At 45.0% G+C, this 14,774-nt stretch overlaps 1 protein-coding gene across 1 annotated transcript in view; it reads right to left on the reverse strand.

Moving 5' to 3' along the window:
* SLC35D1 (solute carrier family 35 member D1) overlaps positions 1 to 14,518 on the reverse strand; it is a 50,162-nt gene extending 35,644 nt beyond the window's left edge. Inside the window, exons 1-8 of the mRNA XM_075557269.1 lie at positions 14,165 to 14,518; positions 13,597 to 13,630; positions 13,418 to 13,504; positions 12,727 to 12,794; positions 10,238 to 10,309; positions 8,978 to 9,046; positions 6,266 to 6,368; positions 2,771 to 2,863 (exon numbers count right to left, since the gene is read on the reverse strand). Of these exons, the coding sequence (XP_075413384.1) occupies positions 2,771 to 2,863; positions 6,266 to 6,368; positions 8,978 to 9,046; positions 10,238 to 10,309; positions 12,727 to 12,794; positions 13,418 to 13,504; positions 13,597 to 13,630; positions 14,165 to 14,367 (729 nt within the window). The 5' untranslated portion in view covers positions 14,368 to 14,518. The remainder of the gene's footprint in view (positions 1 to 2,770; positions 2,864 to 6,265; positions 6,369 to 8,977; positions 9,047 to 10,237; positions 10,310 to 12,726; positions 12,795 to 13,417; positions 13,505 to 13,596; positions 13,631 to 14,164) is intronic.
* Between the last annotated feature and the right edge of the window lie 256 nt (positions 14,519 to 14,774).

The raw sequence follows: 14,774 nt of genomic DNA on the forward strand, positions 1-14,774 counted from the left end.
AATCAGGAGGACCATAAAGTCCTCCACACGAGAGCACCTTTTTTGTCTCTTACCACCAAACACAACGAGGCACACCAACAGTTCCTGACTACTTGAGGTTGCGTGGGAGGAGAAAGAGCATGAAGCTAAAATAAGCCAGTGTCCAATAAAAACCAATAAATGTTTTATAGGAACCATAAGACTGTGAATGAGTGAACATGGATATAAGTGTGAAAACGCTGATGGGGGCTTGATTACAAAGCAATGAGTTCAACTTTGGTAATTACTTTAACATCCCAGCCTAACAGTACTCTGGGAGTTGTTTAAAAACCCAATTCTTCCAAACTAAACCTTTCTTGACCTTTGCCTGGCATTTTCATTGGGGAAACAAACAGATTACTCAAATTCCACTCTTCTGCTTAAACAATTAAGAAAACTTCAATTTCATCCTAATATAAGTGGTGAAGTAACTTGTTATGCTATAGAAGTCATTCCTAATTGCAATGAAACATTCTAATTGAATATGAACTGCTGAGCTTGAAAATATGCATGAAATTATGCTGAAAATTCAGATTGTCCTGTAAATTTACAGTTCACTGATAGGGAAATGATAATCATTTGGGAATGAAGAAATGTATCCTCCTTTCAAGTAGCCACAAGTCTCTAGTCAAAGTTTCGGCTTAATGAAAATTCCGCCTGGGGTAAATCCTTTGAGTGTCTATCCACATTCACCTTCCTTATTTTCTCATGCACTAATTGGCCTCAGGACACCGGACCATGAAGAGGCTGACCACTTGATGCTCCAAACCTGAAGAGCGGAGCCGCTCCTGCCCGAGTGTGCTAGAAAAAGACAAAACCCCCTAGAGAGACCAGAGCCTCTGTGACTGGGGGTGGTGAAAGGTGGTGTGATGTTAATCAAAAGACTGGAAGTATGAACATAATTTAAAGAGCTTGCTGGTTGGAAATCCAAAATGGAGCTTTCTGTAGCAGCGTACATCAGCCCCTCCCTTGCAGTAAAAGTTCCTTATAAGCTGAATCAGCAGAGATGGTCCTCTACCTTCGGGATGTAGTAAGCAAGGCTGTCAAGAGAGGAAGGAAGCATTCCCCACTGAGGCAAGCAGTGGAGCATGGTGCTTTGGGGTCTGGTGGCCTGGTAGATGTTAAACTAATGATAAATAGGAAAATGTCTACATAGATAATTGCTTCCTGTGACCGCTGCAAAACCTGTTTCCTCACATGGCTTGGGGTATTGTTTCCTGTGGTAACTCTAAGTCCTGCTTTTGGTCACACCGTTTAGGGTATATAACTTGCTTGCTTTTCACTGGATTTGCAAAGCAGTTTGGAGCAGCGAACCCCACTGTTGCCTTCTGTCACCTGCTCCCAGAATAAACTTAAGTTTCTTGTGTCAACATGCTATGTTTTTGGCTGAGACAGTGACAGTCAATCCTGGGTCCCAGCAACAATTAAGAGTCAAGCTTAGTTTTACATAAATCCTGACTCTCCTACCCAGTAATTGTACGACCTTGGACATGTTACTCAGTCTCACCAAACCTCTTGTTTCCACATTGGTAAAGTATAAATAATGCAAACATCATGAATGTATATAGGGCCGAGCTCCCTGAAAACCCCAAACACATCACCATCGACGCCGAGTTGACTACTCCAACTCTCGGTGGCCCCACCATGTCTTGCGGAGTTCAACTGTCCACTGAATTTTCGGTGGCTGTGATTCTGGGAGTAAATCACCAGAGATTTCTTCCAAGGTGTCTCTGGGGAGACTTGAGCCAATCAACCTTCTGGTGAGTAGCCGGGTGTTTCATTGTTTCCACCACTTAGTTTCTCTCCCTATTCCGTCAGTTACAAAATATTGATTCAACACTCCTTAGTAGTCAGAGCAATGGCTCTTGTTGCTACTTCAAGGCCATTTTTGTGTCTGCTAGCAGCCAGGTCACGGTTCAGTAAAACATTTACACATGCATGCAGGTGATCTGTACCAGGTCTTTCAAGGAAATAGTTCTTAATGGGGAAAAAAACAAAAACCTAACAACTTTATAGGCAGTTTTCTCTGTCTTTGGTTCCAAGAACAATTTGTTGACAGTATAATGGTTTTCCAAAAGCCTTTTATTTCAGCTCCCATGTGTGGGGATTGTCAGTGCCATTAAAATGAAGGACCAGCACATACATTCTGACCAAGTTAGCAGCTACGGGATCAGAAAGCCTTGGCAGGAGTCTGGAGTTCTATTTAGTTTGCAAATCTCTGTGAACTTCAACAATATGGTATCACTTTTTTCCCCTATGAATCTGGGCTCCTTTAGGGCTTATTTTACTATTCCTCTGTGTTTATTTAGCTAAATATTGTAGAAAAAGGACAATAGGGAAAAGTTTGCATCAAACACAAAGCTGCTCCTGAGGTCTAGCATAAATTGACTTAGGGTAAGAATTTTACTTCTTAGGGTTTTTGTTCATTTGTTTCTCAAGGAGAGGTTTTATATATATAAATAAATGTTTTGTAGTTCAGGAGAAATGTGACATTTCCCTTCTTCTATCCTTCTGGCACATAAGAAAAGGACACTAGTTGTCATGCACTATTTTTAGAATGACATGTCGGAGCTATTTTGAGCCATTTTGGTACTATCCAATACTTGAGCCAAAAAAAAGAGGTTAGCATGCCATTAGCAAGTCAAATGGAAAACTCTCAGTTTTGGGTCACTTAATAAGGTCTAACTTTGAGTCATGAATCATAAGGCAACTCATCAACATAAGCCATTATACTCTAGTTAGAAAGTCTTACCTTCTGTGCATCTCCCGTGAAATAGGCAATGCCCAGTGTGGGCAGAATCATGAACAGTGCATTGTAATAAAGCAGACCATATTTTCCCAGCTCCTAGGATAAAGAACAACTAGGTGTTTTACTCAACTCTTTCACATGAATATGCATATAATCCTAGGCAACCTCCATTACACACATACAAACACACACACACACACAGATCATATTCTCAGAAAATCAGCCAATTCAAAATTTCAAACACATTGAGAGATAAGGTAAGCTTTCAGAGGACAATAAAAGAAAGCGAATGTGAAAGATTTTAAATGTGCTTGAGGTAAATTCAAAGTGATTCATCTCAGAGAAGTAAAAGTGACACCATAAAGATGAGATAACTTGAAACATATGTGCATATATTTATAGGTGCGCATCCCTGAAGCCATGCCCTTCTCAGAACTGAACCCAGTCATCACGTGAGCCTTGGGCTTCTCACGTGGCCGGACAGCTCCAGGCATACAGGTCAGACCTGAAGATGCACTTGTGAGATGCCACGGACTTGAAGACTACTTCTACCAAACTCCCAGGCCCCAGCTCCTGGGGAGCAACCAAGGACAGTCACGTCTTCAAACACACGGAGCCCAGAGGAACTCACAGCCCATCTCCGAGTCATGCATTTCCAGGACCTCAGGGGAGGCAGAGACAACTGTAAAGGGGCATAGTTGTGGGGGTGAGGAATGAAAAGGGTGTGATGTCCACCTACCTTTTGTGATTTGAAAGATCACTAAATGTAATAAAAAGCATCAAACTACCTTCTCAAAAGCAGCTTTGAAAAGCTGGAAACAAATAATCAACTAGAAAAATAACCAAAACGAACCGTGAGTAGTCATATAAAAAATGCGCAGTCAATAAATATGTCTTCATACTGACAGGCATGGAGAGGGGCTTATGGAAGAGGGGCTAGAACATATCATACACCTACTCCTCTCTTACAGACTATCTGGTTATCATACATTTTCCACTTAGGATAATGGTAAAAATCTATCACGTTAACAACCAGGCAGTAGGAACAAGCACCAAGATGTGAGGTGGGAGCTAACACTGGCTGTGATGGTTAAGGTGTGTCAACTTGGCTAGGTCATGATTCCAGTGGTAGGGCACTTATGGAATGCTATAAATTAGACATTTATCTAATGATATCATTTGGCAGTTATGTGATGAAGCAGTCGTCCACCATTTTGTGATCTGATAAGATCCAACACCAATTTTCACACACACTGTAGCCCTGGGAACCTACCCAGGTTGCTAAGAGAAGAGCGGGTAGATATTACTCTCCTTGTACTTAAAATGTACAGTCTTCATGTATACACACAGACACACTCAGGCAACTGGATTCATCAAAACAGTGCTTCTCGTGTGACAGAAAAATTTACATTTTCATCATATTGTTTTCTACATCCATTACAAATCTGTATTACTCTGTGGGGTTTTGCTTTGTGGATTAAGTTTAAAATGTTTTAAATTCAACAGCCGCGTTGGTTATGGGATGCAATCACTCCGTCTTTATGCCACGTGACGTGTGCTCAAAGGATAAAGACGACAAGCACTCCCATAATTATAGATAATAGGACTCATCATTCATTCCGTGCATCTCAGTGCAGCAATACTGCCTCCAGGACAAATCGAGTAGCTGCTCATGGTCACCAAACGCTTCAACGCGGTGAGCCTCATTTCTAAGACAGTTATGCGGGGCCAAATAACCTCTCACATGTGCTCCTCGGCCACAAGCATGAGCGTGTGTGCAAGTCATGCACACACACGCACAATTTGTCTACACAAATGACAGATGCCTAGAGTTTCAATGCCACTCTATTTCTTTTTCTCTGCACTGTTTTGAGTATCTTGCTCTGGTGGCTTCTCAAAGAGAGTACTCCAAGTACAATCTGATAGGGGCAGAATCATCAGTGAGTACCACTGTACTGCATTCTGATACAGCATCACCTTACCACTAACTAAAGAGACCCCCTGGTGACAGAGTGACTACATGTTGGGCTGCTAACTGCACATTCCAGCCTTTCAAAACCACCATGCGCTCTGCTCGGAAACCCACGGGGCCAGTTCTACCCTGTCCCACACGGTCACTATGAGTCAGCATCTACTCGATGGCAGTTAGTGTGTTTTTGTTTGTACAGCTAATAGCCTCTGCATCAACTTTAAAAATCACTTTCACCTGTCTTTTACAATGTTCCTGTTTATTTCTTTTGTTGTTAACCAACTTTTGTTTTTCTTTTTTCTACTTCTGGTAAGTCTCTCTGCCTCTACACAGAATTGTCCCTTCTGGTTTTTTGCTTTAAACCATGGAGTGGGAAAAGCAGCTCATTGAGCTTAAAATTTCAAAGTAGTTCAAAGAAATCGCAAGTTTTTTTCTGATAGAACATCTAAAGGATTCTCCTGGTAGTGAAATATATCTCCACTAAAATATAATAATTACATAGAGCGGTCGGAACAAAGCCCCTGGCTAGACTTCCCTCTACAAATACGAGTCTAAGCTACCCCCCTTCATATCATATGCAGACCCTCATACAGGGTTCATTATGATATAAATGATAAAGTCTTCAATAACAACTCTGGATATAAAAAGCCGAGTTTCTGTTCCTTACAGTAATGTGATCTCATAACAAAATGTAGTAAAAGCAGTATGACTTAAATATTCAGTCATCTGGTGCTTTGCTTTGATCTAAAAATAAAATTTTGACTAGACAGCATACAACAAGAAGGTCTCAAAATATATAGCAGACAAACAAGCAAAAATATTTTATAAAACCTTTGGTACATACTGCCTCGCTCACTCACTCATTGCCCCTGAGTTGATTCCGACTCACTGCAACCCTAGCAGGACAGGACAGAACTGCCTAGAGTAGAACTGGTTTCTAAGGCTGGAACCCTTCCCAGGAGCAGAAAGTCTACCTTACTCCTACGTTTAGCAGCCCAGTGTGTGGTCCATTAGGGCCACCAGAGGCCCTTGTACACGCTGCCTGAGGGCAAATACCGAGGTAGATAAAGGACCTGTGTGTGAGACCTAGGTGTGATGCTCCTGATTACTTTCCATTATTTGTAGTACTGATACATAAAGGCCACCCCTGTTCTGCAGCCCCACCCAACACTCATTTCCCCTCAAGTATTCCCATGGACTTCCAGGAAGTTCTCTTCATTCCAGACCCCCGACATATTCCGTAGAACGCAGTCAGGAACATTTAGGGCACTCTCCTCCAGTGAGCAATTCTTGCACTTCCTGGGCCGCCCTAAGCAATTCCTTCCAGAGGCCAACAAGAAAATTGAATTACTAATATAATAGAAAAAAATAACGTTTTTATGTGCACCAGACTACAGGTATTACCACCTTCAACAAGACCCTTAAGTCTTTCCCACCCCTTCTAAATATATTGTTTTCAATTTCCAGCTTTTCCCCTGATAAAATGACACCAGTGAACATCTGTTAAGAAGCTTTAGAATGCTACTTACTTTTGAATCTAATTTTTGTTTTACATATGCACCATTTGCTGCTGTCAAGACATCATTTATCAGGATAAAAACATATCCTTCCAGATCGAATGCCAAGTCGGAGCTGTAAAACATGAACAACACTTCAGTAACAACTTACATTTAAAGAACATGCAACTTCATTTTAAACATGTCCACTGGAATATTCGCAGGAATGCATTCTTATCGAGGGGAATGAACATCGGGCATTGTTATCAGTTACCAGCATTTCTCTATTCCTGGTCACAGTTTGCAATTCCATATTCAGTAAAGGGTTCTTCAGAAATAAGATGCACTAAAGCTTAACAGCATCTATAATAATCAATCATTCACATTAATAACATTCTACTCGGAACTCAAACTCAGTAACAACAAGCAACCAAAATTCCATTTGCAGCGTAAATGTGATGCAGGCAGAAGAGTCAGATCTCATTTCAGACGACGAAACCAAAAGGCTGAGGCCTTTAATGAGTCATCTTCCAAGGGTTCACACCAAGGCGTCCACTGTGCTGCCGAGGGCCACCAAGTAGAATTTCCAAGGGGTAAACCACGCTTAGTTCCAACATCAACCTACACCCATGTCTAACTAAGTACAGCGTAGGAGCACACACGTCAATAACTGCTCAAGGGAGCTGCGAGGTGAAACCAGTGGAGTGGAGGAAGACAGAAAATGTCTGGTACCTAGCAAAGAACCAGGCACAATAACAGAAATCTGAATTTAACAGAACAAATGAAACCCTAAAAAGTACAAAGAAGCATGCCTTCCTCATGCTTTAGCAACCTAATTGAAAGCGGCCCCACAGTCTGCATTTTGGAAAAGGTCCTATATACTTGCAGCTAAGCTACATGAAGCCTAGACCTCGGAGGAGCTCTAAGCCACCGCCGTTTCACGCAGGGCCAGCCTCCTGTACGAGGCACAAACAGTTGGCAGTTTGAAGCCACCGGCCTCTCCCCCATGGGAGATCGATGTGGCAATCTGCTTCCGTAAAGATGACAGCCGACTCTGCTGGACAGGTCACTGTGAGTGGGAATCAACTCCAAGGTCACAGGAACAGGAGCCTAATGTACATCTTCCTCCCCCGGCAACCATTACCCAACAACCCCTCTGGCGCATTCAGGTTCCTCCCAGTTTCTTTTCCAAATAAAAGGTTCTAAATAGACAAAGGTGACCCAGGTAGCAATCCTCGTCAGAACCTTTTTGCAAGCCAGCGCAAGCTCCGAAGCAGGCTTTGTGGTGCAATTTTTTTTAACCTTAACCCTACTCCTACCCCTAATCTGTGGTGCAATTTCTGATCTCATCAACTTCCAAGAAATGTTTCAAAGACTAGTACCGCCTCTAGAAAGATACAAACTTCCTCTCCACAGAGGCACTACAACCTGAAGGGTAAAGCAATCAATTACGTAAGTAAGTTAATACCCAATCATGCCATCCTTTTTTATTGAGGATGAAATTCCAATAGACAAGTTAGGGGTAGGCAGAATTTGTCTTCTGAAATGTCATGTCACCTACCGCACAGGAATGGGATAAAGGTAAATTATTCAATCCAAGAAGCAAGCTGGGACTCCCAGATGGCACAGATGCCAAGCAGAACACATACATGTATGCTATGGGTTGAGGAGAAGAGGCCCTGGTGTTGTAACAGACTGCTCCCTGGGCTGCTGACCTGCAAGTTCAACAGCTTGAAACCACCAGCCGCTCTGCAGGAGAAAGATGCCACTCTCTACGCCTATGAAGACTGCAGCCTCGTAAGCCCACAAGGCCGCTTCTACTCTGCCCTACAGGGTTGCTATGAATTGGAATCACCTCCATGAGAGTGGGCTTGGTTTTGGGTTAGGTTTGGGCTGAGTAGGATGTTGTAGATGAAAGGCTGTTGGCAATCATTTCAATTTTCTGAGTCATTGGGTAATCCACATTTTCCTATGCATTTTGAAAATAAAAATTAAGACAAACAGAAAAAAGCTTTACTAATGTAATATTTAGTTATCTAATAGAATAAAGTTGAGGCGTTTGTGCTATACCTTAAGCAAGGCCAAATAGAGCCTTGCTGTGGGAGAAAGCTGTGATTTTCTACGCCGTAGAGTGTCTCAGAAACCCACAGGGGCAGTTCTACCCCGTTCTAGAGTCACCACGGGTTGGAACTGACTCCATGGCAGTGAGTTTGCCCCTTTTAAAAAAAAAACAAACTATTGAATAATGACCAAGACAAATGGCTCATTGTGATTTGCCTCACCTCACAGAAAAGCAGACACTGTTTCCTTTAGCAGCAAGCAAGCTAAAAGAACCCTGCATGGTTTATAAACGCGCCTAGGCTCGGGATTAAGGTGTACCTTCACATTGTAGCTCTGCTGTCTATCAGCTGCAGTTCCCCTGAGCATGTTATTGGACTCGCGTTTCAGATCCCTCAGACAGAGAAAAGGAAGGCACTGTACCTCTCGCAGCTCTACAGAAAGGTGTAAAATGCCACCATTGCATGGTGCACAGCAGATTCTACAGTCAGAATCCTGAATTCTGTGAATTTAGCTTTTAAGGAAACCCCAAGTACTAACTTTGCCAGCCTGATCTTAATATGGCCAGAAATATAACTTTTCGAAGAGACTGTGGATAGCTTTCAAAAATAGGATTTCCCTTAGACTTTAGAGCATCGTGCTCACTGCTAATTTATAATTATCAGTGACTATGGGCCAACATCTTACCTGGCAGCTACAAAGGCGCCAATGATCATTGCAAATACAGTCATTTTGATTCCCCAAGAAAACGTCTTCCTGTAGAAAAATGCACACACGTATACATGGATTCAGTTATCAGACACTGATTTCATAACACAGGCAATAAAGTAATGGACAACAACAAAATTACTGGAAAAATATTTAAAACATTTTTACAAGGCAGCTTCAAAAGCTTCATAAAAAAATTCCATTTTTTAAAAATTAAAAGATCATTTTATTGGGGGCTTTTACAACTCGTATTACAATCCTTTTATCAATTTTATCAGGCATATTTGTACATATGTTTCCATAGTTCTTTTCTAGTCAATTACTTTCTATTGAGCCCTTGGTATCAGTTCTTTTCCCCCTACCCCCACTCTCGTGATCCCTTGATTATAAATTATTATTTTCATATCTCACATTGACCACTGTCTCTTCTTCATCATGGTTTCTATTGTTCTTCCCCCTGTAGGGGTGTGTGTGTCGATCATTATGATCAGTTCCCCCTTCCTCCCCACAACCCCCATCCCCCTTCTCCCTACCCTTCTGGTATGGCTACTCCCATTCCTGCTCCTGGGTTCCATGTGTCGTGAGCTCTTATCTCTTGCCTATACCTGTGTACATGCTCTGGTCTAGCCTAAAGTGAAAGGCAGCACTGGGGTCACATGATAGAGGGGGGTAAGGACGCCTCAAGGAACCAGAGGAATATTGTGTTTCATCAGTGCTGTATTGTGTCCTGCTTGATTCCTTCCTTCCCTGTGATCCTTTGTCTTTTAATTCCATTTTTCCATGCACTCTTTTGGAAGCCGCCTCATATAGGCAATCATTTCATCTATACTAATTATATTTACATTTTTAAATTCTTAGGACTAGAAGTTAATTTGAATTTTAAATAAAGCAGGACTTCTTTATGTAAGAAATGATCACATACATTTGTAAAGAAGCTAAATTATAAATGCTGTTTAAAACCTACAGCAAAAATTCTGACCTGACTTTACACAATGGCAACAATAGGTAAAGAAATTGTAGAAAGTAAATCAATGTTCAGGTAGATTTCCAAGATTTATTCCCTGGTTTTCCTACCTACAGCCCCCACATATCAATCCCCATAACAAAGGGGAAAGCGCCTTAAGCTCCTCAAAATCTGTAATAGAAATCAAATCAATAATTTCAGAGTCTAATATATGTGGGCATCTTTAAGGGATCGAGGTCATTTAGAGACGATCTTTAATCAGCAATGGAACTCACTTGAGTAACACTCCTTCAGCGAACATCGTGAACAGGATGGAGAACCTTCGCAGGACTGTAAACATGGGCAAGCTGCAAAAAAAGGGAATTAGGCCAATTAATGGTGAACTTTTTTACAAGAAATTTCTGATTATCATTTTAAAATAATGCTTATCTCCTTACATATAAACTAAGTCCTATGCTGATTAATCTATGATTAAGCTCATGCTTCTGTCTAGAAACCACTCCTATTTAAAAGTCTACACAGATTGCTTTTATGAAACTACAGGAGGAAAACATCAAACTAACGTAACATAACAATGTAACGATTACTCATCATCACGGATGAATCGTACCCACGTTATTTCCCTCGGCTAATCACGCAAGCAGCTAGAACGGGGAGCATGTTAGCCTCTAATAGAAAAGGTTTGGTTTTCTTTCTCCATTGGCCTGACTTCCATTCTCAAACATCAATGAAAATAGTAAGCCTTCATTTCCCTCACGGAGAAGTAATTTTATCCTCTAAATTCATCAAGAACATGGACTCTTATCGGCCATCCTCGGGAAATAAAGATGTGTGTGCATGAAACTGGCAGCCAAAGACAGAGTTTGAAGGAGTGAATGCATAAGTGGATGGATGGTATTGGAAAGAAAAGAGCAACTCTAAGCAAACGTATTTAGCAGCAGCTTGCAGCATTTCCTTCCAAAGGGTAATGAGATAGAAAGGATGCCCTACCCATGATAAACTAGATTTGCGTAAAACTTTAACGCAGAGATATCACCTTGGTCATGCTGACACTGTGTGGGTCTGAAGGAAGACAGAACGATCCCCAGGAGTCCTCAGAGATCTCCTTACCCGTTCCCCAGTCACTCATGATTCCAGGGCACTTCCTTTCTGCTCCACTGCGCTGCGGCCAACAGTGAGCTGTGCAGCAGCGCCCACCACTATGGCCCAGAGTCCAGAGTTACGGTAGCTTCGGGGGGGCTTATTTTCAGGGAGGTCTTATTTTCGGGGGTGCCTTATATTATTTCCTCAAGAGTCAAAACTGTAAGTCAGTCTTATTTTCGGGGGATGTCTTACTTTCTGGGAAGCAGGGTAGCTCTTGTGAAAGTGCAACCAAGAGTTTCTTTCCCATGGTTTCCTCAAATGTGATGTTTTAACAGCACACACCAATTTCTTAAGTGGAGAATAAAACAAAAGAAACCTCCAGACTCACTGCTATTGAGTCCGTTCTAATGACAGGACAGAACTGACCCTGTGGGTTTCTGAGACTATTAATCTTTACGGAAGAAGAAAGCCTCATCTTTCTCCCAGGGAGTGGCTGGTGGACTTGAACTGCTGACCTTGTGATTAGCAGCCAAACATGAAACGTATTATTCCGCCAGGGCTCCTGGAAAGCAGAATAGAAACTGGGAAGTTGTAGGGCAATGAGAGGGCCCCTGGTGGCACAGTGGTTATTCACGCGCTCAGCTGCTGCCAGGAAAATGCGAGCCCGCCCGCCTGCCAGTCTTTGGGAGAAAGATGTGCCAGTCTGCTTGTTAAAGATCACAGTCTTAGAGCTCTGTCTTTGGGGTCACGGTGAAGCAAAACACAAACAGATGTGACAGCAATGGGTTTCTTTTGGGTTTTTCTTAGGGTACTACTGGTTGAAGCCCTCCCAGACCTGGGAACCTGCTTCCAGGATGATTACAGCCAAGAATACCAATACCTTATGAGGTAATTCTATCTGCCAAGTGGGTCCCAATGAGTCAGAATCAACTCTACACCACCCAACAAGTTACACTGGAGTCCCACAAAAGGTTGGGGGATACAGAAAGTTAGAAGCTCAACTACTCACTGAGAGGTGGGCAGTTGGAACCTCATCCCGAGACAACTCGGAAGGCAGGCCTGGCAAAGCTTCCAAGAGTCTAGAGAGAGGGGCTCTACTCTGAATGGCGGGGTCACGTGAGCAGGCGGCAATTCGAAGGCTACCACTCAGTTATACCACCCGGTAGAAAGATATTGATCAAATTCCTATCAGGGTTTTAGATAGGATTTTATTCTAAATACTTCGTGTTAAAAAATAAAACCGCAAAAGTCCCTATGCCCCAATTTTTTGTGTGTAAGAAATTGTTCTGTGTGTTACTTATGTAATACAGTACTTATGAATGGTATGAAGGAATTGGAATTCTGGAAGCCTTGCATATTTCCTGCACTGCAGCAAGTCTGGGAAAACTCTGAGAATCTCCATTACATTCTTTTATAGCATTCTGAGACCACCCAAGACAGGGTTTTCTTTTATCGACAAGGGGGGAGGGAAAAACAATGAAGACAACAAGCAAAACACATCACTCTATTCAGATAGAAGGGATTTAAAGCAAGACCTTTGGTGAACGCCTTCTTGAGTCCTATTTGCTTCCGAGGCCCTTCATTTTCTTCAGAATCGGTAATACACCAAGTATTTGACAATCAAATACAGCATGAAGATTACATTATATTAACCTCACTAGTAAAATAAAGTTAGCCATACTTCAGTTTCTTTGTGCTGAACAGTCCCGTGATTTGGTTCCCAAAATATAGTAGAGGTAGTGGAAACGTCTAGAAAATTTAAAAAGGGATAACAAAACTCAATGATAAAGACAGCTGAAACAAAGTCCTTTCAAACAAACGCTTTAGTTTACCTCATTAGTTCTCTTACACAGTTTTGACCCCCATGAGGTACCACAAACACATGAACGCATCTCGAATTAGCAGTATTAATGACTACAGCAGGGGAGGGGAGAGAGAAAGGGAAGGGGTAACGAAACACATCGATAGGATCCAATCAAGTGGTACAGAAACATCATTTGCTTAAAAATAATGAAATATTTGTTCATGGTTCAAATGGCGGCAGAAAGGGGGAAGCATTTCACAAAGAATGTGAAAATTAACCCAGGACACACTAGCTAGCCTCGGGGCACACAGCAACCGCAGCGCTGCTGTCTTCTCAACAAGTGTGCATTCACGGAAAACGAGGACTTCGCTTACTTTCGTCTTACAGAGCGTGTGGGCTTCTTTAAACCAACACATTACTACACTGACTCTACCTGCAGTGCGCCCACACTCAATTTGGTGATTTCAAGGCTGTGTTTTCTAAGTATGGAAAAGTATGATTAAATATGTATACAGTGGTCGATTTTTATGAGTCCCCTTAATAATAATAATAATAATATGTATTTTACCTTTCGAGGTACATTTCTGTCAAGGTCAGGGAACTTGACAACTCGGAGCGCCTTCCCCACGGCGAGCACGGCCACGGTGGCCACCATCTGTACCCAGGGAACACAGAGCCACTGTTTCACAGAGAGGCACCCAGACAAGTCCCCACCGCACAAGCCCGCAACGCTGGCGTCCAACTGACCTGGCCGAGCCCGACGCAGAGCGAGGAGGGAAACCTACGGGGCCGGGGACGAGAAAGAGGTCAGCACGCAGCCGCGCACCCCGAACGCCCCGACACCCACCGCCGCCCCAGCGTGGACAGCGCTCCCCCAGCGACAAAGTGGCCGCCCCGCCCTCCCGCGGACGGGGTAGCCCGGGGCAACGCGCAGTCGCCGCCTTCCTTCCCACGGCCGCCACGGGGACCGTTCCACGCCTCCGGTCCGGCGCGGCCACCCAGGATTTGCAAAGGGGCGCAGTCCGCCCGCAGCCCGGGCTGTCGCGGGGCGCGGAGGCGCTGCACCGCGGGGGCCGGGCCCGGGGCGGGGGGCAGCGCTGCCTCTCCCCTCCGTCTTCCCTGCACGAAACCGCGGCCCGAACGCTCGGCCGCCGCCTCCAGCACGGGGCCGCCCACGTCCCCGCGCCACTGCGCCCTTGCACCCCGAGCGGCGCTGCCCGAGCCCCGCCCGGCGCCCGCCCAACTTTGTTCATGTTTAACTTTGGCAGCCGAAGTCCGCGGGGCCCGCGCCCGCCCGCCCGGGGCCCGGCCCTACCGGTAGTTGGTGAGCACGCTCTTGTTCACCACCACGATGAGGAAGGAGCTGACGCCGTAAAAGGCGGCGGCCAGCAGCTTCAGGAACACGGTCAGCGTTTCGGCCGGCGCCATCCCCAGCTCCGCCTCATCGCTGTGCGCCGAGGCCTCGGCGGGGGCTTCTCCTTTAACCCGGGCCTGCTGACGTCTGTGGACTTCCGCCATGGCGGCGGCGGCGGCGGCGGGCGGGCCCGGCGGAGGGGCTCAGCGGCGCGCCGTGTGCGGCCGCGGCTCCCTCCCGAGAGACTCGCGGCGCCCGGGTCGCTGGGCACTGGACCTGCTGCGCTGGCCGCCCGCGCCGCCACCCCGCGCCGCCGCGGCCTGTCCCCGCCCAGGGGCTGGGCCGCGGGGCCACGCACCCCGGGAGGCACGGCCCGGGCGTTGTGCAACGGGAGCTCGGAGGGCGCGGGCCGCGCCGTGCGAGCCCGGGGCCGGGGCTGGAGAGCCCCGGGGAGGAGGGGCAAATCCCGGGGGCACCACGCGGACACCGGCGCCCCGGTGCCGGACCGGACCCCCGGTGTCGGACCGGACCGCCACCCAGAGACCCCGCGGCGCACGCCACCGCGCGTGCA

This window comes from Tenrec ecaudatus, chromosome 1, assembly GCF_050624435.1.
Source record: "Tenrec ecaudatus isolate mTenEca1 chromosome 1, mTenEca1.hap1, whole genome shotgun sequence".
Taxonomy (NCBI): Eukaryota; Metazoa; Chordata; class Mammalia; order Afrosoricida; family Tenrecidae; genus Tenrec; species Tenrec ecaudatus.